The sequence below is a fragment of the Rhinatrema bivittatum genome, chromosome 4 (genome assembly GCF_901001135.1).
Source record: "Rhinatrema bivittatum chromosome 4, aRhiBiv1.1, whole genome shotgun sequence".
In the NCBI taxonomy this organism is placed as follows: Eukaryota; Metazoa; Chordata; class Amphibia; order Gymnophiona; family Rhinatrematidae; genus Rhinatrema; species Rhinatrema bivittatum.
The window spans coordinates 122,534,778-122,557,875 of record NC_042618.1 but is presented as its reverse complement, the minus strand read 5'-3'; the positions used below and the strand labels follow the sequence as shown (position 1 = coordinate 122,557,875).

Here is a 23,098-nt window from a genome sequence, read left to right as displayed (position 1 = left end):
ATCTCAAAAAAAAAAAATAAAACAAACAAAAAACTTCTTTCCTCTTGCATATAAATATGAGCTTCTTTGCCCCATTAGTACATGGGAGGAAGAAGTGGCAAGAAAGGAGGATGAATCTATACAGAAAGAGAACTGATCTTAAACACAATAGGAGAGGTTCTGCCTCAGTAGTAAGTACTTTTGATTGCTCTTGCCATGGATTGAAGGGGATAAAGTTGTAGTCTCTCTGTGTCTGCACTTTCCAAGAGGTAGGTGGGGATCCTATCCTATTTCTGGCTTGGCAAAGCTGTGCCATGCCTGGATTTTTAAATTGGGGAATAGGTGGGGGAACAGCGGTGTCCTAATTTCTTACATTTTATTGTGCCATTATGTTATTTTTTTTCTTCAGTTTAGAAAGTCAAGGAAGTAGAGCTGGATATCTGAAGAAATTATCAGACTATTATTCAAAGATGACAACAGTGTTTCATCATTTGATGGATATTCCAATGATGAGGATTCATACTTTCTTCCAGGGGTGAGGACTGCTCTGAACTAGAAGATTATATTTTCCCATGAAAGTTCCTTCAGCAACGATGTGGAGGATTTGGGTGGCAGCAGCAGCCAAGATCTCCAACAGCATGGGAAAGAAGAGAATCCCATGGGCGGCATAGTAGAGGCAGACTTAGGGCTTCGCAATCCAGGGAACTATAATCTCTATTCCCCGAGAACATCCCAGAAACTGCCACAACCACCATGGGAGATAGAAATGGCAGGCTGTAGTAAAAAGCTCCACAACATACATGTAGCAAAATGGCAGCCAATGACCTTGTGCATAAACAAGATGAGCCAACATGAGCAAGTCAGAGACAATATTTCAGAAACTTTTGGCCTATTTATATCTGACAACATTTTGTCAATAATTTAAGAGAAACAAACAAGGAGGCAGAGCGTAAGTTCAGGGAGTGGAAGGAAATTCTTCCTGAGAACATGAAAACACGGAAGCAGCTAGATGATACTGAACTTAAGGCAAACATAGGCCTCCTCATTTTGAGTGGTTTGTTCCATGGAGGCCACAAAACCCTGTAAGAGTTGTGATCTTCAGAAAGAGTGTCCTTGTTTTTGGGTCACAGTGAGTCTGGAAAAATTCCAATAAGTAGCAGTACACAAGCATTTTGATAATAAAGTTGTGCAGGAGGATAGCAGAGCTTTGAACAAGTTTGCTGCCTTCCATGATATGTTTATTATGATATGTTTATTATTATTATTTTGTTCCTTCTCCACTTGTTAATTGTAAACCGGCATGATGCGATATCCATCGCGAATGCTGGTATAGAAAAACTTAAAATAAATAAAATAAATAAATAAATATGTGCACACTTTTTGAGATGAACTTTGAAAATGGTATGTGCCAGGGATATACTGAATGTTGACAAGCAGCTTGTAGCTTTCAAGGGTTGCTGTCCCTGAAAGCTACGAGTATATGTCCAGCAAATCCTCAAAACAGGACAAAGATTTGGTGGTGCTATGATGAGGGAATACCGAATCCCCTGAATGAGGCCATCTACTTAGGCAAACAAGCTGCAGAAGAATAGTACCAACAGTTAAGTAGTCATATTGTACAAAATCTTTTTTAGCCCTGGTGCAAATCAAGAAGGAACACTGTGTGTGATGTTTTCCTACCAGCACAGACCTAGCAAAAAAAAGCTGCTAAGTGAAAACCTGACCTACCTAGGCACCATCAAATGACATGCAACCTGACCCCATAAGAGAATTTCGCATCCATCTTTGCTTTTGATGGGAATCTCACTTTACTTTCATATTTGCTCAGGAAGCCTAAGGCAGTAATGTTATGATCAACATGACATGACAGTAGTTGGAAAGAAAACCACTTATTACAGACTATAACCAAACCAAAAGGTGGAACCTGGACCATTTAGTATGTATGAATACTTGAAAATGAAATATAAACAGGCAGCCAGTTGATGTTTTTTAGTTTGATTGATGATGGTGCAATTGCCAGTTTTGTTGTTTGAATGAGACATTTTGCTTGGAAGAGCAGATTACCATGCAAATGATAGGATCTATTCCTTACTTAGCTGGGAGAGCAGTTGATTGATGGACTGATCAAACAAAGACTCAAAAATACTGATAATGCTAGAGGCCCATCAGAACTGCATTATCCCAGTATCGACCATCGCACTTGCCGAGAGAAAAAGGGCACATTATGCTGATGGTCCCAGAGCAGCAGATCACAAATCACAAAGACGTTCTGAGGACTGCAAAAGGTTTGAGTGCAGACAGCTGTGTTCCGATTGTGTTCAATTAGAAAGTATTAGTAATGCACACATCAATGTGAATTTATATCTGAGTCACTGAAAAAAATGGTTATTCCTCAAAAAGATTTTTTCCAAGTTTATAAAAAAATAAAAATACCGTATTTTTCGCTCCATAAGACACACCTGACCATAAGACGCACCTAGGATTATGACCATAAGACGCACCTAGGATTCAGAGCAGGAAAATTAAAAAAAAAAAATAATAATAATGGTGTGCTAAACCGGCTCTGTTCCTGGGCGTCTGTGCATCTTATGGAGCAAGTTAGGGGAGGGCATATAATTTTTTTTGGTTCCCATTTCATTTTCGGGTCTGGGGAGGGCCATTTCTGTCCACTCCCCGGATCAGAAAACGTTTGTCGTTCTATTTGTTGGGAAAAAAAACCAAAACAAAAAACCCCAACCCAACCCTTTAAAGTTAATAAACTACAATCCCCCACCCCCCTGACCCCCCCCCCCCCCCAAGACTTGCCAAAAGTCCCTGGTGGTCCAGCGGGGGTGCGGGAGAGATCTCCTGCACTCGGGCCGTCGGCAGCCAGTATTCAAAATGGCGCCGATAGCCTTTGCCCCTTACTATGTCACAGGGGCTACCGGTGCCATTGGTCGGCCCCTGTCACATGGTAGGATCAATGGATGGCAATGGACAGCCCACAAGATGGCGCTGGCCATCCATTGCTCCTACCATGTGACAGGGGCCGACCAATGGCACCGGTAGCCCCTGTGACATAGTAAGGGCAAAGGCTATCGGCACCATTTTGAATACTGGCTGCTGACGGCCCGAGTGCAGGAGATCTCTCCCGCACCCCCGCTGGACCACCAGGGACTTTTGGCAAGTCTTGGGGGGGGATTGTAGTTTATTAACTTTAAAGGGTTGGGATGGGGTGTTTTGTTTTGTTTTTTTTATATTTGCTCCATAAGACGCACAGACATTTTCCCCCCACTTTTGGGGGAAAAAAGTGCATCATATGGATGAAAAATATGGTATTTTTATGGAAATTTTCTTTACTAAATAAAAAGTTTAATTAATGTTAACACAATGAATGTTTTCCCAAGTGTTTGCCTTGTACTATTTATTGGGTATTTGGGACAGGTCCAAAAAGGATCCCCAAATTCCACCAAATGTCAATTTATGGAGTCCCAATGTCCTCCAAATAGCATTAATGCATTTCTTCTCATATGATAGGCAGTGTGGGTTAACAGAAAGACTAGAATCATATACCGTCAGTCCAGGCTTCATGGATACAAGCTTTCTGTCGAAATTTGTCAGCCAGATGTTCCAGTCTCTCCAGCCTTCGGATCTCATTCAGCTGCCACTCCTCATAGCCCTTCTCAGCCTGTTCTAAGCCACTCCAGGCATTGCATATATCCTACACCGAGACAACAAGGAGAACATGAGTAGAGAGGAACAGCCTAGAGGACATCTCTCAGCTCCGCCAAGAGAGCACACACATATGGACAATAAACCAACAATCCATGACATGTTTGAAAAGCAGTCAATAGAGCCTGAAGCCCGTGAAATAACAAAAATTAAAAATTAATTTTGTCTCTCTCCTTTTCCCCCTCCTTCTTCCCAGGATGACTTGCCTGAGTGATACAAGCTCTCTTATGGGCTGAGGGTTCCTCCAAGAATAAATCCTCTTATTTTGGCATCTCCTTTCCCTGTAGCCCATCACCTTTTCAATACACCAGAGCCCTGTAGGAATTGGTCAACGGGGAACACACCAGTGCTGTGGTCGAGCTACGTACAGGTCCATAAAGAATTTTAAAACTACGGTTATTCAAAAACTAACAATATGGGATGGGAACAATAGTTTAGTACCTTGACCAGCTCAAGGAGCAAGATGCTAAGCTGAAAACTGAATCCAACTGCTGTACTTGGGTTGTACAGAGGGTTAAAGAAGTAACCAATTAGACTGGCCAAAGAATTTCTGAAGAAAAGTCAAGAACTTTTCTGGAAACCAGAAATGCTTAATGAGGTAGAGTTTATTTGTTTAGACATTGACTTACATGGTGGGATCCCTCTATATAACAGCAGTCTGCTTCTTGCATGAGACTAAGATCAGAATATCTGCAGCTCCAAACTCTCAGTACCCCAGAGTGTATTTCAGTCTACATGAGTAGGGCAACTGCTGAAGGCATCACCTTAAGCTAGCTTTGCATATATCATGCAGTGCTAGCCACAGCCCCATGCTATAATGCAATATTAGGCAGAGATGATGATCAGCCTGCTGGAGAAAGACTGAAGAGCACCTATCTACCTGACTTTAGTTTCTTGTTAAAAGCCATTTTTCTTTTTGGTGAAGAAACTAAAAGCTGTTGCTGTAAATTAAAAATGTCACTGACACTCACAGAGACCATTTTACCCTCGGTGGGCATGAAAGCTGGCCTGTTACTGAGCCGCAGCTTGGTCTGGAGGGTGTTAAAGTTGATTTCCAGTTGGCATTTCTCCTGGACCTTGGGAGGTTTATGCAGCCGCCGGTAATCCCGGAAGTCCTCCATCTTCTGCTGCATGGCTTGCATGGTGTTCTCTGGGGCCCTGTTCTCCAGCCAGGGGATAGTACGGCTAATCCACTCTAGCAGCTACATGGAAACAAACCGCAGATTAAGGCAGGCCCTGTCAGAAAGAACAAGGGGAAGCTGGCCTGGTCACTTTGTGGCACAGGTATGCAAGCATTTGCACCTTTTTCATTCCCAGCTGGGGCTGGAGATGCTACAGAGGCAGGGATCACAACCCCTGAAGGGTGGGAAAGGAAGGGAGGGAGAAGGGGAGGCAGTGTGTGGGGAAAGAGGGAAAACGCTCTGTGTGGTTGCAAATACAGGCATATGGCACCATAAGACTTTCTTCCTTCCTTATAAAAAATGAAACAGGTAAGCCTCAGGGATATTTTTTCCATTCCAAACATGCTGTCTGGTCAACTAAATGTTGCTGAAACGTGCTGGACGGACAGCACTGAAAATTCAAATACTATATGCATCAAAAAAAAAAACCAAGTTTGGTATAGGCTGCAGTAACGTAAACTCATCCCTGGTGACCCAGCAAGTAACTGCAGTCTGCCCTGAAGGAGGAATAATTATTGGCCCATGCCTGCCAAGTCCCTGGGCTCATTACCAATATCACTACTTAGAAAGGGCACCCACTGAGCTGGGGTTAAATCATGAACACATCTCCAGTGGAACTTACTTAACACAGGCCATGCGGGCATCGGGTAGCAGCAATTTTTAAACACTACCTGGTTGGTCCAGGTTTGAATGGGTGGCATACAAAGGAGCAGTCTGGCACACCTGAGTTTCACCAAGTGATTTCTTTTTTTTTTAATTAAAACCTATAAAAACCTCTGTATTATGGGACAATTTTTAACTGCCCGCACAGTTGCAAAGTACACAGGTACCTTCACCACATGTACAGTGTAGCTAATTTAGCTAACGTACAGGTGGTAAATGTGCCTGCATATTCCATACTGACAAACTGAGCATGCGGTGGTGGGGAAGGGGTTAAATAGCATATACACTTTTGAAAATACCAAGCACAGGCACAGTTTTACTTCCCCGGATGATGACGAACCCTACGGGTATGTTTTAGCCGCTCTGAGAACAGCCATTTTCAGACACAGCAATTTAACAGGGTAAGTGGCTTTGAAAATTTCCCTCCATATTTGTACACAGCACAGAAATGTATGTTGGAGCCACCCCTTTTTAGTTTAACATGACTAAAGAGAGTCTTGTAAGTGGAGGCATTAATTTGCTCCCTGGACTCTGATCCAAGTTTTATGCTCCCCTTGGAGATGCGTTCACTTTTATCAATCTTTGCACCGAATACATCATCAACTGTTTAGAATCAGATTAGCTTAGTCTTCAGTCAGAAGAATCATCAAAATATGAAACTGGCAGTTCTTATTCCTTGTTTTTCTCTCTTTTGTCCCAATATTTTATTTTATTTCATGAATAAAAGATGTACACCTTATACTCAAGGCCACATCTCTGAAGTCTTACGTTTATATATGCAGAATGTTTGCAAGGGACTTTGACAAGGATTAGGCCCAGAGTGCCCTAACTACCTTACATTCAACCTAGCTTGATGTTACCCAGGTAGAAAGCCCATCAAGCTAGGTTGAGAGAACATTGCACAAATCTCATCTTTGGGTGAGTTTCCTTACTCCGAAGGTCATCAAATCTTCACAAGAGTGCACTGTTCTGTTCTGTTCATACGTTGCACTCTGCATGTCAAAGTGGCCTCTAACCCCTACACTAATACCTAAATCTCAACTCGAGTAGCTAGGTGGGCCTCCTATAGAGGTATAAATACCTACCTAGTATGAGGGCCTTATAGCTTCTCTCTCTCTCTCCCTGCCCCTAGCAGCTTAAAATACTGACAACGCTATTTCGAAAACATCACAAAGTACGAAAAAGCCATATCACACGGCTTAAGTTAAAACTGTGCGAAGCCAGGCCACTTGGCCAGAAATCCTGCCCCAAACTCCTCCCCTTTTCCTAATTCGCATCTCACCATGCGTTAAAAGCATTTTCGCATGCGAAAACGCCATATAGCACTTTGATAAATGACCCCCTTAGCCAGATATATGGCTAAGTTAATAGCTGGCTACTTTTGAATATTGGGCCCACAGTTTCTTTACAAAAAGCAACCAGTGTACCTTAAGGGGTGGAATTTTAAAGCTACGCTGAGCACCCAGCTTAGCCTGCCAGATTTTCGCTAGGTCACTTATGTATATTTTTATCCTATCTAGGTGGCTAGATTTAGGCCTGCCATGGCTGGGCCTAGGTTTGGGTACCCAAGTTAGTCACTTAGCACTGAAAATCAGTACCAGCCCTCCCCTAACTGAATTTCATCTCCCCCGCCCCCCCCCCCCCCCCCAGGCCTCTCCATTTATACAGCAGCTAAAAATGTAGCCGCTCAACACCAGTAAATCTTCAAAGGGGCTGACCCAGCTGTCTCACTCCTGAAGACAGGTGGCAAGATCCTTTGAAAAAAAAGTTTCCCCTTAAATATTTTAGACACTTACGTCACTGGCCAGCTTCTCGTAGTCTTCCATGAGTTGCTCGTTCTCCTGGTTTACAGCCAGCACCTTGCAGATACGATTAGCTGCTGTCTCCGCCTGCACAGGGAGAAGAGGGATGAGAAGAGGAAAAACAGCCAATGAATATCAAGAACCGGGACTCCTGCTTTTGTCTCATGTTACGTACCTCGCAGGAAGGAAAGAGGTGCGTGGAAGGGGGGAAACTGTCCCTGACTTTCCCAACCTCCCGGTTTGGGGTCCAACCCTGAAATAGGATTTCATCACTTTTCTCAGGATATTTTGGATGGCTCTCTTTCATGTAATTTTCCTCACTAGTTCAGAGAAAGGTATCAAAATGGCACAGGGCCTGTATTAAGGAGTTTATAATGTACTCACTGAACGAGATAAGGGAAAGGGAGATAAGATATAAAACCTTCAAATATTTAGCTGGCTCCAATAAAGCCAGAGGTGTGATGTTCCACTGAAAAGGAAATGCCAAGACGAGTGGTCATGATATGAAGTTGGAGAAAGGCTCAGAGGAGATCATTCTTTACCAAGTGAGCAGTAAATGCTCAGGACAGCCCTACTGACACAGTTGGTAGTAACCAAAAACGTGACGGAATATATGCATGCTTGGGACAGATACAGGTGGTTGCAGTAAGAGCAGGGATTGGGGAACAGTAGGGGGACGAGTAATCAGCGGCCTGGGTGTTGGATAAAGTATGGAAATATCTACTCCTCTAACCTGGAATGGTAGAAGGCTAAAAAGAAGAGCTGGCAAAACAGACTTGCACAGAGCCTTGGAACGGCTGCATCAAGCTGCCAAAATATGGCTAAGTCAACCAAGAACCAGCAGCAGCAAGGCTGCGGTACGTTTTCAGATATAATTGAGAAGAGACGACAAGTTTCCTAGTGTGAGCGGTAGGCTGACTTTGCTACAGTTCCTGGCTAAGGTCAAATACAGGAGCAGCAATGTCCTGTGTGCAGTCAAGCTTATACGGCTAGCAACTGGGAAATATCCTTAAGCAAGAGGGTGATGGTAAGGGAAAGAGGGATGACAAGAATCAGAGCAGAGTCTGCTGCTGACAACCAAGAGGTATCTTTAGACTGAGCAGAATAAGTAGGGAAAACCAGACAGAATCTCTGGGCCAAATGAACCTAAGTGATGATTTCTACTGTGTTGTGAGATCAGTAGAGCAATGACATTAAGCTCCTTAATGTGATGCAAACAATAGGAGGGGAAAACTGCTGTAGAATACCAGGCATCCATTAATAACAGTGCAAACTCTACAGTCATCTACTGGTGACTGTCTGATGATCTGTAGTTAGCCTTAAATGATGCAAGGAAAATGAACGGGATGACATTCCAAAATAATTTTCGACAGGCATTATTTTAGAAAGTGTAAAAAAAAAAAAAAAGTTATTAGTCAACTAGGCAATCTGAATGTTGGAGACTCACCACACACATGCAAACTTTCATACAGACACCTTAAAATAGTTTGGAGTTCCTAACCAATCACACAGCATGCCAAATGGTGCAGTGCCTCCAGTTTTGCAAGCTATGTTTAACTGACATGAACTACACGAATCAGGAAATTTTTCCCATTAATTTCTTTCCAGTCTCAGGACAATGTGTGGCTGGGTTGTCCAATGGGATTTTGAGACATTCAAGTACACAACCAGTGCTCAGTGGCTGCTGCTGTGCTCTCACAATTTGTGTCCATTTTATTGGCAATCATAAAATCCATTGTGCCCTCTGCAGGATGAGCAAGACCACCTCGACCTACAGCTCCTCCTGGAGAGGACCCAGCAACTCAGCAAAGCAACGACACAAGAACAAACCAAACTATACAAACATTAAAGAGTGGGAAATAAAAGGGCTGTGGCAACGAGAGTGATCTTGAGGTAGCCACAGAACAGACTCCAGCTTGACTCTAGCAGATCTTTCAAGAGTTCTTTATTAATGTCAGGAAACAAAACAAAAGCAACTCTGCTAGTCTTCGCAGCTCACAAAAACAAAGGCGGTAATACAACTTACATTTCAGCAGTATTCACTCTCTCTCTCTGCCTGGGGCCTGGCTAGTTACACTCCTTTCCTAGAGACCTCTGCCCTGGACCAAGATTCCTTGCAGTATTAGGTTTAAGGAGGACTGGAGCAGGTCTTTTAAGGTGTTTTGGGGTTTTTCTCCTGCATACCCCTTTACAAGGGCCAGTTACCAGCTCCCAAGAAATGAGAGACATAACATGACTTCCACGAGGGTTGTTTTATTCCTCAGTCAGGATGGAACGGGGGCATTCTGGATAGCCTGTGTCGTTGCAAGGCATATGGGCGCACTTTAGTAAGTGTACCTTGTGGCTATCCCAAGTTACTCGTGTACAAAGTGCCCATATATATTTGCACCTGCAAGGCATGCGGGTGGCTGATCTTGGCTAAAACGCGTGTACGTTTTGGAAAGTTCTAAAGTTCGTGAGCTGTTTGCTTTCCTAACCTAAAATGCAGTCCCAGGAAGTTGTCTTTCTAATCTGGCTATAAGCATACATGTTCAAGACCATTTGTTCTTTTAGCAACTTTAAAGGGCAAAATTTTCAGCCAGGGAAAACCTACCCAGATAAATTCTTATTTTCTTGGGGAAATGCCATGGAAAAAATTGTCTGCAGTAGGTTTGGGTTTTTCCCCAAAGAAAAAAAAAAAAAAAAAAGACTGGCACATTATTTGGTTTTATCTAATCAACTGTTGCTGGAAAAAGCAGATGATTCTCACACAAAGATGTATTATGCATCACTTCACATGCTAATCAAATTTGAGGAGCGGGGCATTTATCCAGTCAAATGACTTGATTGGTGAGCTTTTCATGCTGTTATGTTATATAAATCCCATAAAAACTCATATCTAGCAGTGGTCATTACAGTGCTAGCGCTACACATTGCCATGTTGGAGGATCAGGATTCAATCCCCAGGTGAGGTCAGGGCTTCTGTCTCTTCCATAAGGGAAAGGGATCCTCAGTTGCATAGGAAACTGCAGTTTGAAACCCCGAGGACTTTCTTTGCAATGGTACAGCTCAGTTGGCAGGAGAACATAGAATTAAAGGGGAAAGTCCCAGGTAGTTGCAAATGAGGGTTCATGGCACTCTGGCCCACTAGAGATGAGTTCCAGTTGAGCTGAATGCCCCAAAAAAGCAGAACACTCCCAGGCCACACAAAAAAAGTAGTTTTTAGAGCTCTCATGATGTGAACTTGGGCTTTCTTCTTGCAAGGTCCCAGAAGGATTGAGTCAAAAGAGTGGAAGCTGGCTGATAAGTAGGGGGCGCTCTTTCCTCTTAAGTCAGTCCTGAACCAGTTCTCCATTAAGGCATTAGAAGGTACTCAGCAACTTTTTCAGAAAAGATCTTAAAGTTCCTGGCATCAAAGATGCCAGGAACCCAACACTTAACCCCCTCTCCCTCTAAGAACTTCAAACACCTCATTCAACCCGTACTTTAAAATAATGTGTCTGTTTTGTTTTTTTTATCTGCACTTATACAATTCCATATATAACCAGTGTACATACCATCTGCTCCTCAAATCCATGTATATATCTTATCCTTATGTATCTGTTCTCACCCTCCCCCTCCCCCCCTTTTGTCTCTATCCCTCCCTCCCCAAGTTATTTAGTTATCTGCTTTGTTACTGTGTTACATATTGTTCTTTGTAAAGGCCTCGCCTATATATTCCTTGTTTATAAGTTACTTGTAAACCGGCACGATGTGCAAACGGTTGCCGGTATATAAAATAAAATAAATAAAATAAAAATAAATAAATAAATCGTATGATGTTTTTCTCAAGAGTGGCGATATCAGTCTCAGTGGCAAGGATAATTCCAGCATGGGTATTCAGTGTGACATTCCTACACCACAGGAAGACACACACACACACACACTGCCTTGCAAAAGTCTTCAAAATGCATTAAGGTAGGAGTTTGTTTCAGTGATCTATGCATCATACTATATGTGTTCCTCATGAAAAAAAATTATAGAAATATTTCAAAAGTATTTAAGAATAAAAAAACATAATAAAATAAAGTCTTCAATGCATAAGTCTTTACACCTTTGTGATAGTAAACCCAAATTTGTTCTGGTTCAAAGATTTGCCTCAACAAGGCCCAAAATAAGTGAAATAGAGCCCACCTCTATCCAATTCCAGTAATTGAGCTGATTCAGATATTCCTAGCTGCAGAATCAAGCTGCTTCTGTTTTATGAAGGGAATTTGAAGCAAAGGTAAATAATGCCTAATAAGAAGCTGCCAAAAGACTCCAGGATAACACTGTTTGGCGGTCTTTTGAATTGGTTTATGTTGCATCAAAGAAAGCCAGCTCGTCTCTCCCCATGCAGCCATGGTGAAACATGGACCGTGTTTGGGGAATTCTCTCTGTGTTTTCAAGCATTAAAAACCTGCAACAGTGCTACACACTTTTGACTATTTGAATTGTTCGTCTTAAGTACAGATTTCTAAATGTATCAAGACACACCCTTTTTGATTCATCTGCTCCATCTTGTGTATCGCTGCTGTTCCTCCACGTGAACTTTGCACCCCTAAAAAGTCCTGTAAGCCACTAGGGATCTTCTGTATTTATCCCAAGCTCTTATAAATTATAGTACCATCTTCACTACATCATCTGGGAGGGCATGCCTGTAAAACCCTCCTCAACCGTGCCTTCAGGAACACCTTGGCTCACTGCAGGTAAACTTACATACCAATACAGGATATATGGTATAGGTTGGGCAGGCAATTTTACTTGTAGAAATGGCTTTGAAAATTACCTGTTAAATACATTTCCCTTTCTTTCTTGCCTTCACTAAACCACTATTCAGGCATTGATCTTAAATAGCCAACTTATGTAAATGCAGTGACCAATAGCTCCAGAAAAGAGTTTATTGGCATCAAATTTTGGATGGAGAGAAGCCGCTGAAGCAGCCACGTGAAAAACATGGTATCATGTCAGGCCATGGGCAGCGATAAATCTGGGAAGTAAATTTCTCTTATGGTTTTATATGCACTTATCAAAAATAATTTTGAAAAGGATTTTTTATGAGAAGATTTCTTTGAGGGTTTTTTATGGACCTATGATTATATGTGATGCTGAAGCAGAGAGATGCCAGTATGTAAGGCAACTGCTTAGGTGGTATGATGGTACCATTTATTTAAATTTAAGATCAATGCCTGAATAACGGTTTAGTGAAAGCAAGAAAAATATTTAATGGATGTTTTATATACTTTTTTTTTTTTGTTGTTGTTGACTTCATTGTTATGTCTGTATTTTTGGACAATTTTGTTTGGTGATTTGAAAGTTACCCTCCATGGGGGTAATTTTCAAATCATTTCTGCACATAAAACATGGATTTATCCACGTAAATGGCTTCTGATAAAATTGCTTGGGGTTTGCACACATAGAAGTATGTGCAAAATCTGGTTATGTGCACAAAAAGTGTGGGGGGACATGGAGTTGGGATTTAGGGGCATACCTTTGATTTTTACATGTATGCACATAAATTAACATATGCAAGTTATATACTTTTGTATGGGTTTGTGCACATTCTTAGGATAATTTTCAAAGCAAACACGTTCACTTTGAAAACTGGCATAACTTAGGTGTAAAGGCAACACATAACAAGCAGGCTGTTCTAACATTACCCTCCCTATTTACACAATACTGGAATCCATATTAAGAGCCAATAAAGAAAGGAACCTTGGTGTGACTGTGGACAATACATTGAAATCCTCAGCTCAGTGTACAGCAGTGGTTTAAAAAAGTAAGGTAAATGTTAGGATTTATTCAGGAAGAAAAAACAGAGAATACGACTGAATATCAATGCCTCTGTAATCCATGGTGGGACCACATTTCAAGTATTGTATTCAGTTCTGATCAGGCCATTTCAAAAACATTTATAGAAAAAGTACAGAGGAGGACAATGAAAATAAGGAGTATGGAATGCCTCCCTTATGTAAGGTTAGGCCTCTTTAGTTTGGAGAAGGAGATAACAGAGGATAGAAATTTATAAAATCATGCACAATGCAAAAGAAGTCAATAGGCAACAGATATTTATCTTTTCAAATAGCAATGGCAGATTCTGCATGAAACTAATTAGTTAGGCAGTTACAGCTTATGCAAAATACTATGGCTAAAACTATTGTTTGAACTAAGAAATTTGACTCTGGCTTACTTCTTTTGATTGAGCTGCATTGGTTGCCCAAAACCTAACGGATTAGATTTAAAATCTTATGCTTAGCTTTCAAAGCACCGTCCTCTGGCAACCCTCTACACTTAGTCAACCTTTTGTGCCCCTACGAGCCATTTTGTTTTCTGTGCTCTTCCCAGCAGGATCTACTTATAGCTCCTCCCCCTTCCATGCACTTGCCAAGCAACTTTTAGCTATGTAGCTCCATCAACTTGGAATGCTCTCTCTGGTTGTCAGAAAGGAAAAAGAAACCTATATAAAATCCAGAAAGGATCTGAAAAGATTATTTTTCTCCCAAGCATTTGACCTTTAGTTTACTTTTATTATTTTTTTGTTTTATTGCATGTTTTACTTTGTTTTATTTGCGTACATTTTTTGGGTTTTTTTTACCTTGGTTTTTAATATTGTTTGGAATGTTTGCCTTAAATTTTTTTTTAACTTCTTTTATGTAACCTTTGAAAACTGTAAACTGCTTGGATTACTTTGATTAGAGGTTAAATAAAATTATTAATAATATCCAATTTAAAAAAAACAAATTTATTAAAGGATTTTTTCAATCAAGACACAAGTAAGCTGTGGAATCTGTACTGGAAGATGTGATCAAGGTTATTTAGTAGTACAACTGGGCTATAAATATGGTTTGGACAAGTTCCTGGAGACCAGGTCCATTAATAACTATTAACCAAGTAGACTTCTGGTGTGAGAAACATGGAAGAGATTTTATTTATTTTTCAAAATTGCTTAGGCACCTTTCAAAAAAACCCAGAAAGCCCAAAGCAGGGCACAGAAATCAGTACAAAAAATGCACTAGAGCCATTAGGATCTTCCAGGCACTTACAAGTGACGTGAGATTGGTCCTTGTTGGAGAAGGATGGTCTGACCTAGCAGGGCACTTATGTTCTTTTGATGGAAGTACAAAAACACAACTCAAACAAGGACTAGCTCCGTGGTCTCATTTGGTAAACCTGCTGCCCTAGACTGGCACTGCGAAAGCCCAGTTAGTAAAACTAAGGGGAATTACTTAAAAGGATCCTGCTGGCTGACTATTCTACGGTGCTTTATAATAATTTCTTCTATACAGAACGAACAATAGAAGCCCAAGCAACACAGAAAGTGCCTGAGCTTCACAAGCAGCGGTTGGATGCAATGGTACAGACAAGTACATGCCTTTGTTTGGGATTTCTGCCAAGAGTACGTCCCATTATATTAAAGTTACTATTTCTAAGCCATATGCTCCCAAACTATTCAGTCTAAAATAGTGTCTCCCCTGCCTTTTAGCCTGTGTGCTGGTTGAATGCATGTCTGAAGATAAAAGCTATCAGATATATGGAGGTTTTATGCGGCGAGCCTTGATCTATGTGACCAGCTACAGCAGTAACGAGGAAAGCTTCTAGCCAGAGCAGACCACTTTACAGCTTTCTGGGCTTCCCTCTGCAGCCTTGGCAAACAACGTGCTTTGTAACAGAATAATTACACAAATGATTGAGAGAGAGTGAGCGAGAATTCATTGTTTTCTTGTGATTTATAGTAGAAGGCAGTATAGCGCTGGTTATGTTCATGGAACCCTGTCTTACAGAGCGCAAAGAAACTTAAAGAATTAATTTTGGCATATTCATTGTTTATTCACAGTTGCTTGAAGAGAACAGATTTTTGGTCCCTCAACACGGACCGTGTTTCGCCACATGGGCTGCGTCGGGAGGGACAGGAGCCCAAAGGATGAGCGGTAAGGCCAGTTATGTAGGAGTGACGAATATGTAGAAGAGCCCTGCAGAGGAATCAGATGAGTTTATAACAGTTAATAGGGATTGCAGCAGCATCTCCTGAAGATAATTGTTTTCCAGATTAAATGCAAAGTACTGGGGACGCTAACGAGTGGTCATGAATTTGCCTTTGGTTGGAACCACTCGTTAGCATCCCCAGTACTTTGCATTTAATCTGGAAAACAATTATCTTCAGGAGACGCTGCTGCAATCCCTATTAACTGTCATAAGCTCACCTGATTCCTCTGCAGGGCTCCTCTACATATTCATCACTCCTACATAACTGGCCTTACCGCTCATCCTTTGGGCTCCTGTCCCTCCCGACGCAGCCCATGTGGCGAAACATGGTCCATGTCGAGGGACCAAAACTCTGTTCTCTTCAAGCAACTGTGAATAAACAATGAATATGCCAAAATTAATTCTTTGTTAAGTTTCTTTGAGCTCTGTAACACAGGGTTCCATGAACATAACCAGCGCTATACTGCCTACTACTGTGGTCTGTACCTATTACTGTATACCGCTCATCGTCTCCTCTCCTCATTAGCTTTTTCTTGTGATTTATGCCATCACTTCAATTAGACTATTTGTGTGGGTTTTTTTTCAGTATCAGTGGCTTTCAAATGACAAACACACATGGCCCTTCCCCACTTTTTATTATAGTCTTACTATTTTAGGAGGTCCATAGAAACAGAGAACATGATGGCAGATAGACCATCCATCCCATCCAGTCTGCTCATCTACAATTCCCACTTAGCTTTACAATCCCTTCTTCTCCCATAGAGATCTATGCTGGTCTCAGGCTTTCTTGAACTCCAACACTGTTCCAGTCTTCTGCCTTCACTGGGAGGCAGTTCCCCGCATTCACCACCCTCTCTGTAAACAAATATTTCCTTAGGTTACCATGATTTTCACCCTCCTCCCATGACCCTCTTTTTCTAGAGCTCCTTTTCACCTCTTGTGAATTTATATCGTGGAGGTATTTAAATGTCTCTTTCATATCTCCCCCTTTGCTTCCAGGATATACGTTTAGGTCCTCGTATGCTTTAGGATGAAGACCGCTGTCCATTTTAATAGCCGCCCTCTGGAGTGACTCCATGTGGTTTAAATCCTTTTGAAGGTGCAGCCTCCAGAATTGCATGCAATACTCCAAAAGAGGTTTCCCCAGAGGCAACATCACCCCTTTTTCCCTGCTGGCAACTCTTCTCCCTTGTACAACCAAGCATCCTTCTGGTTTATTTCCATTGCCTTATATTTGGCTGCCCCCAGCTCCTACTCTTGTTTTGTGTTACTGTATTGCTCCCTTGAGATTTTACAACTCAAATGCCTGACCTTGCATTTCTCAGCATTAAATCCTTCAAGCTTCACTAGACTGCCCCTCATGTTTTCCACATTTTCCAAGCTGTCTACCCTGCTGCAGATTCTGTTATCCACAAAAAGACAAGCCTTTCCCAATAGACTTTATTTAACTGCAGAAGGGATAAGTCTGTCCGATTTAAACATCCAGCCTCCTATGAAACACACAGGAACAGAGGTCAGTATACTGCCTTACTGCAGGAGGGATGTGATAAGGTATGTAAACAACATGGCAAAAAAATAAAACTTAGAGACACTTTCTAATAAGCTGCAGTATATCACTGGCAGGGATGCACTTTCAGGGTTTTTTTAAAGTTATACCTATGGAAATTAAGAAAATATAACAGGGCAATTTGTACATTTAAAATGTTGGGACTGGCCCCACAGCGCAGGCTGCAGCACACGAGGCTGTGGCACAAGTGTCCCCGACCTGAGACGTTAGCCTGATGGGCTAGCAGGGACTGGACATGTTGCATAAGATGTGGGCAAAGACAGCTGCTGTCAAAGCCCCCGCCAGCCATGGAAAGGCATGGAGGGATTGCCTTGTAGGAGATGTCCCTCCACCCCTTGGGGCCGGCAAGGGACCTTATGCTAACCAGACATTCTGCCTGTGGTGGAGAGTCTATAAAATAAGTAGGATGTGAAGAAGGGGGTGACTGCTTTCTGATGCTGGTGCTATCCATTTTGTATATATGACTTTAGAGGTACTGCACGTGTATATGCAGGGTCTGTGCCCTCCCTCCCTCCCCTCCACCTCCCACATGGTCGGTCAAAACATTGAACAGGATCTTTGTACAGTGTTTGTCTATTCCTAGCAAGGTAGCATCTTCATTTACAGGGCCCATAACTGTCTTGTCCAAATTTAATAATTATAATTGCAATTTAGTTCACCTTGCCAAATAATGATTAAGGTGGATTACAGTAGTATTAGTATTCAGGCACAGTAAGCGCCTGCCCAAAAGAGCTTACAATCTAAGGGCTGAATTTTCAAAAGATTTTACGTGTGTAAATGGGCTTTTGAAAACTGTCCAGGTATAAGCTACTTTTATACATGGAACTCCTTTGAAAATTCACGCCCGAGCGAGTACCTTTGGGCAAGAGGAGAGAAAGTAACTTGCCCATGGTCACAAACAATGCTAGAGGGGAAGTGGAATTTCAATCCTGGCTCCCTGGTTCTCAGCCCATAGCTCTAAGCACTAGGCCATCTCTTTCTCTGAATCAGACTCATCAGTCCTGGCTTTTCACTTTCACCCCAGAGCATCCTATTACGTGAAGACTTGAGTAAGAGGAAAGGTACTGGAGCAATAGAATGTGCAGTATGAGGTTAAAAAAGTTAGGCAGTGTCCCAGAACTCGAAGATGATGTGACCGCAATATTCTCTACAAATAATGCAGCAGGTCTGAGCATCTGGGAAAAAGCTGAAGATTTCCAGTTCTCTTCAGTCTTACAGTATTTTCTTCATATGCCCAAATTCAGCACTGCAGCTTCCAGTATAATCCTGCCTACTCAAACCACTTAGCTATGCAAAAGCTAAACAAATGTATTTTTAAAGGAGAGATGCAGTAGATTAAGAATATAACCATATGCCACATACTGGGTCAGACCAAGGGTCCATCAAGCCCAATATCCTATTTCCAACAGTGGCCAATCCAAGTCACAAGTACCTGGCAAGTACTCAAATATTAAATAGATCCCAACCTACTAATTCCAGCAATAAGCAGTGGCTATTCCCTATTGATAAATAGTAGTTTATGGACTTCTCCAGGAACTTATCTGAACCTTTTTTAAACCTAACTCTTTAGCACATCCTCTCTGGCAATGAATTCCAGAGCTTAATTGTGCATTGAGTGAAAGAATTTTCTTCAGTTTTAAATGTGCTACTTGCTAGCTTCATGGAAGGCCCCCTAGTTCTTGTATTATCTGAAAGAATAAATAACCAATTCACATTTACCTGTTCAATTCCTTTCATGATTTTGTATCATATCCCCCCCTCAGCCATCTCTTCTCCAAGCTGAACATCCCTAACCTCTTAAGCCTTTTCTTACAGGGGAACCATTCCATGCCCTTTATCATTTTAGTCACTCTTCTCAGTACTTTCTCCACTACAACTGTGTTTTTTTGGGGTTTTTTTTTAAGATACGGCAACCAGAATTGCACACAGTATTCAAAGGTCTCACCACGCAGCGATAGAGAGGCATTATGGTATTCTCAGTTTTATTAACCTAATATTGTTTATATATATAAGAATTCCTAATATTGTTTGTTTGTTTTTTGACTGCTACAGCAAACTGAGCCAACAATTTCAATGTATTCTCCACTATGCCTCCTAGATCTTTTCCTGGGTGGTAAGTCCTAATGTTGGAACCTAACATCGTGTAACTACAGCAAAGGTTATTTTTCCCTATATGCATCACCTTGCACTTGTCCACGTTATTTTTCATCTGCCATATGAATGCCCAATCTTCCAGCCTCCCAAGGTCCTGCACTTTATCACAGTCCACTTGTGATTTAATTACTCTGAATAATTTTGTGTCATCTGCAAATCTGATCACCTCACTCATCGTACCCCTTTCCAGATCATTTATAAATATATTAAGTACAGATCCCCGAGGCACTCCACTGTTTATTTTTTTTCCACTATGAAAACAGACCATTTAATCCTACTCTCTGTTTCATGTCATTTAGCCAGTTTGCAATCCACAAAAGGACTTCACCTCCTATCCCATGACATTTTAGTTTTCTTAGATGCCTCTCATGAGGGACTTTGTCAAATGCCTTCTGAAAGTCCAAATACACCACATGCACCATGTTCACCTTTATCCACGTCATTCACCCCTTCAAAAAAAAAATAGCAGATTTGTGAGGCAAGACCTTTCTTGGATACATCCTTGCTGGCAGTGTCCCAATTAAACCATTTCTATCTATATGTTCTGTGATTTTATTCTTTATAATAGTTTTCATGATTTTTCCTGGCACTGAAGTCAAGCTCGCCGGTCTATAGTTTCCGGACCACTTCTGGAGCCCTTTTTAAATATCAGGGTTACATTGGCCACCCTTTAGTCCTCAGTTTTTTTGGATTTTGTAGAAATTACAACATTAGTCACTTACCATAGAAGTTTATAACTTTAAGAACAGCCCTAAATTTTAATGTAGTATTGTGATAGTGGGAACGTGGCTTCTAACATTATAGTACATACATTGCTGTGATGTCACTGCAGGAATTCTACACATGGTAGAAGCCTGTTTTCCCCCCAAGTCACAATACTACATTAAAATTATAAAATGACGACTTCTTTTTAAAACAGATACATCTAAAACCATGGATGCCCAAGGTGCTAATTCTCTTCTTTTACAAAAATTTTCAGACTAGAGCTCTCCCATTATGTACCTACAGAAAAAAAAAACATACACGGAGAAAATTCCACAATAGGATCAGCAAAACCTATTAGGGTCACATTTCAGAAAATAAGCTATAAAAATACTCATCTCTTTGAAAGTATAATGGTACAAAGACTCTCCCCTTCTCTGTCATTGTTGTTCTCCTTTGATGCTGGTTTTGCCTCTTGCTTGAATTCCATTGTTCTAGCCATTGAAAAGTATCAACAGCAGTAAGACCAGGATTTTATTTGCTCTGTTATCATTTGAAAAATAACCTCTTTGCTGTACTTCCTTTCTGCTTGTATAGACATAGCAGAACGGGGTATGCCTATGGCACTGTGCCAGGAATGATACTGGGCAGACTAGATGGGCCTTCCACGGTTCTTACTTGCTCTCATTCATTCTGCGTTAGTGAATTAACTTAATACTCAAACAATACTGCTTCTCTCAATACTAAACTCTTCAATAGCCTTGTGAGCTTATTCATTAATAAAGGACCTTCATATTTCTGGGCTTATTGTCATACACGTTTAGCCAAAGAATGGTCATCGTTTGTTGACTTAGCCCCTCATACGATTATTGGTCCGTATTTTTTAATATTCTTTAAAATATTTTGCATTTAAAATGAGTGAAACTTGGTGGCAATTATCTTAAGTCACAGCTATTTTAACTGTAAAATATTTAAAAGAATACTAAAAAAAAATATGGACCAATGATTATATGAGAGACTAAGAATGAATGATAACTGGTTTTTGACTGAACAAGCCCAGAAATATGAAGATAGTTTATTAACAAATAAACATGCAAGGCAATACAAGACTTTAGTATTAAAAGAAGCCATATTAACGTTTATTCTCTTACACGAACTGCTGACTTGTACAAGTGGTTAAACTGTGCCATCTGGAGCCATATAGTACAGTTGTATCCTAGGCTACCACAAGGCCTGCTGCACAGGTTATTCAATGAACCTGACCAAATCTACAGCTTTTACCCCTGGTTCTTGCTGTGGACTTCATCACCAATATTCCTCTCCCAACATATTAATGTAATCTCTCACAGCCAGATTCCAGGCTCTGGGACAGCTCAGGCCTGGCAGTGTAGCTGAGCGCCAACCATGCAAGAAACCCAAGTTCAGGTCTCCAGCCCACCTAGATCAATGGTGTTTGTGGTTGATGCACATGAGAGTAGGCCAGCCAGGCACTGAAAGAACAATGCCAGAGGAGGCAGGTCAGAGATACCCAGTGTGGCTGCCCTGAGGGACTAAGCCTAAAGAAATAAACCAGGAGGTCACAGCAAAGAAAGTCTGAAATCCACAGGTTAGAATAGAGTCCAGCAACTCTCTGCACCTCTTTGTTCATTGTGTACATTGTAAAAAAGAAAAAGAAAAGCGGTTTGTTTTGTTCACCTGTCATTCCATGTGTGCTAGTAGCTTACCGAAAACAATAAGCAGCAATAGGCTAAAGCTTGGCAAAGGCCCAACGGTTAGTATAATGTGCCCTCAGCATTGAACTTCAAAAATAAAAAGTCAAATCTCCTAGTTCCTTTGTTTGGTTCAACTGTCTACCTATGATATTTATGTCATGATATAAACTGCTGAATCTTCACCTGGAACCACAGATATAAAATGGCTAAATAAATAAAAGGTAGGAAAAGCTTCCCAAGCAGAATTACTACAGCTCCAGAGGAATGGAATGGATGCAGGCCTGGGGAGGTGAGAGAGAGGCAGCTCTTTAATAATTCTGAAGGGAGAGCACTTAGGAATAAAATTTCCTCCAGAACTGTAAATGTCACCTTCCCACCAGCAGAGGTACTCATGGAGCCACCCTCCATACCTGGGAACTTTCAATTTCCAGTTACCCTGAGATTGTCTTTGAAACGTCTGTATGCCAATGTCAGAAGTCTAAGTAGTAAGATGGGAGAGTTAGAGTGTATAGCAGCAAATGATGAGATTGACATAATTGGCATCACAGAGACTTGGTGGAAGGAGGATAACCAATGGGACAGTGCTATATCAGGGTACAAATTATATCGCAATGATAGGGAGGATCATCTTGGTGGAGGTGTGGCACTTTATGTCCGGGAGGGTATAGAGTCCAACAGGATAAAGATCATACAAGAAACTAAATGTTCAGTAGAATCTATATGGGTAGAAATCCCATGTGTGTTGGGTAAGAGTATAGTGATAGGCGTATACTACCGTCCACCTGGACAAAATGGTCAGACAGATGATGAAATGCTAAGAGAAATCAGGGAATCAAACCAATTTGGCAGTGCAATAATAATGGGAGATTTCAATTACCCCAATATTGACTGGGTAAATGTAACATCAGGACTTGCTAGAGACAAAGTTCCTGGATGTAATAAATGATTGCTTCATGGAGCAATTGGTTCAGGAACCAACAAGAGAGAGAGCTATTTTAGATTTAATTCTTAGTGGAACGCAAGATTTGGTGAGAGAAGTAACGGTGGTGGGGCCACTTGGCAACAGTGATCATAACATGATCACATTTAAACTAATAACTGGAAGGGGGACAATAAGTAAATCTGCAGCTCTAACACTAAATTTTAAAAAAGTCAAACAAAAAGGATTTTGTTTGACTGTCTCCCATTGTTATGTGGGCTTGAGCCGGAAAGAGGAGGAAATCTTGGCCTTGTATAGGCTGCTAGGGAGGCCCCCACTTTGAGTACTGTATACAGGACATATCTTTGTAAGGAACTGAAAGGATTAAAAGTTCAGAGAAGGACTACCAAAATGCTTCAGGGCCTGCAACAAAAATCTTACTCAGAATTAAGGAACTCACATGTTCACTGGAAGACATAAGGAAAAAAGAGAGGATTTGACAGAAACATTCAAATTTTATATATTTACCAGGCTTTAAGAAAGCAGAAGGAGAAAGTGTCAATAATAAAAGGAAATTCTAGGACAAAGGATCACAACATGAAGTTGAAAGGAAGACGACTCAGAGGGCAGACTGCTATTTGCATTTAGGCTGTACTCTCTGGAGTTTTCAATTTATATCCTAGTCTTGTCTATGTAATAATGGCTTTTATTGTTTTATTATTTTATCA

The 23,098-nt window shown here is 41.2% G+C and overlaps 1 protein-coding gene across 1 annotated transcript in view; it reads right to left on the bottom strand.

Moving 5' to 3' along the window:
* ACTN1 (actinin alpha 1) overlaps positions 1–23,098 on the bottom strand; it is a 246,119-nt gene that overhangs the window by 52,698 nt on the left and 170,323 nt on the right. The window contains 3 exon segments of the mRNA XM_029598807.1: positions 3,532–3,679; positions 4,662–4,892; positions 7,331–7,423. Of these exon segments, the coding sequence (XP_029454667.1) occupies positions 3,532–3,679; positions 4,662–4,892; positions 7,331–7,423 (472 nt within the window).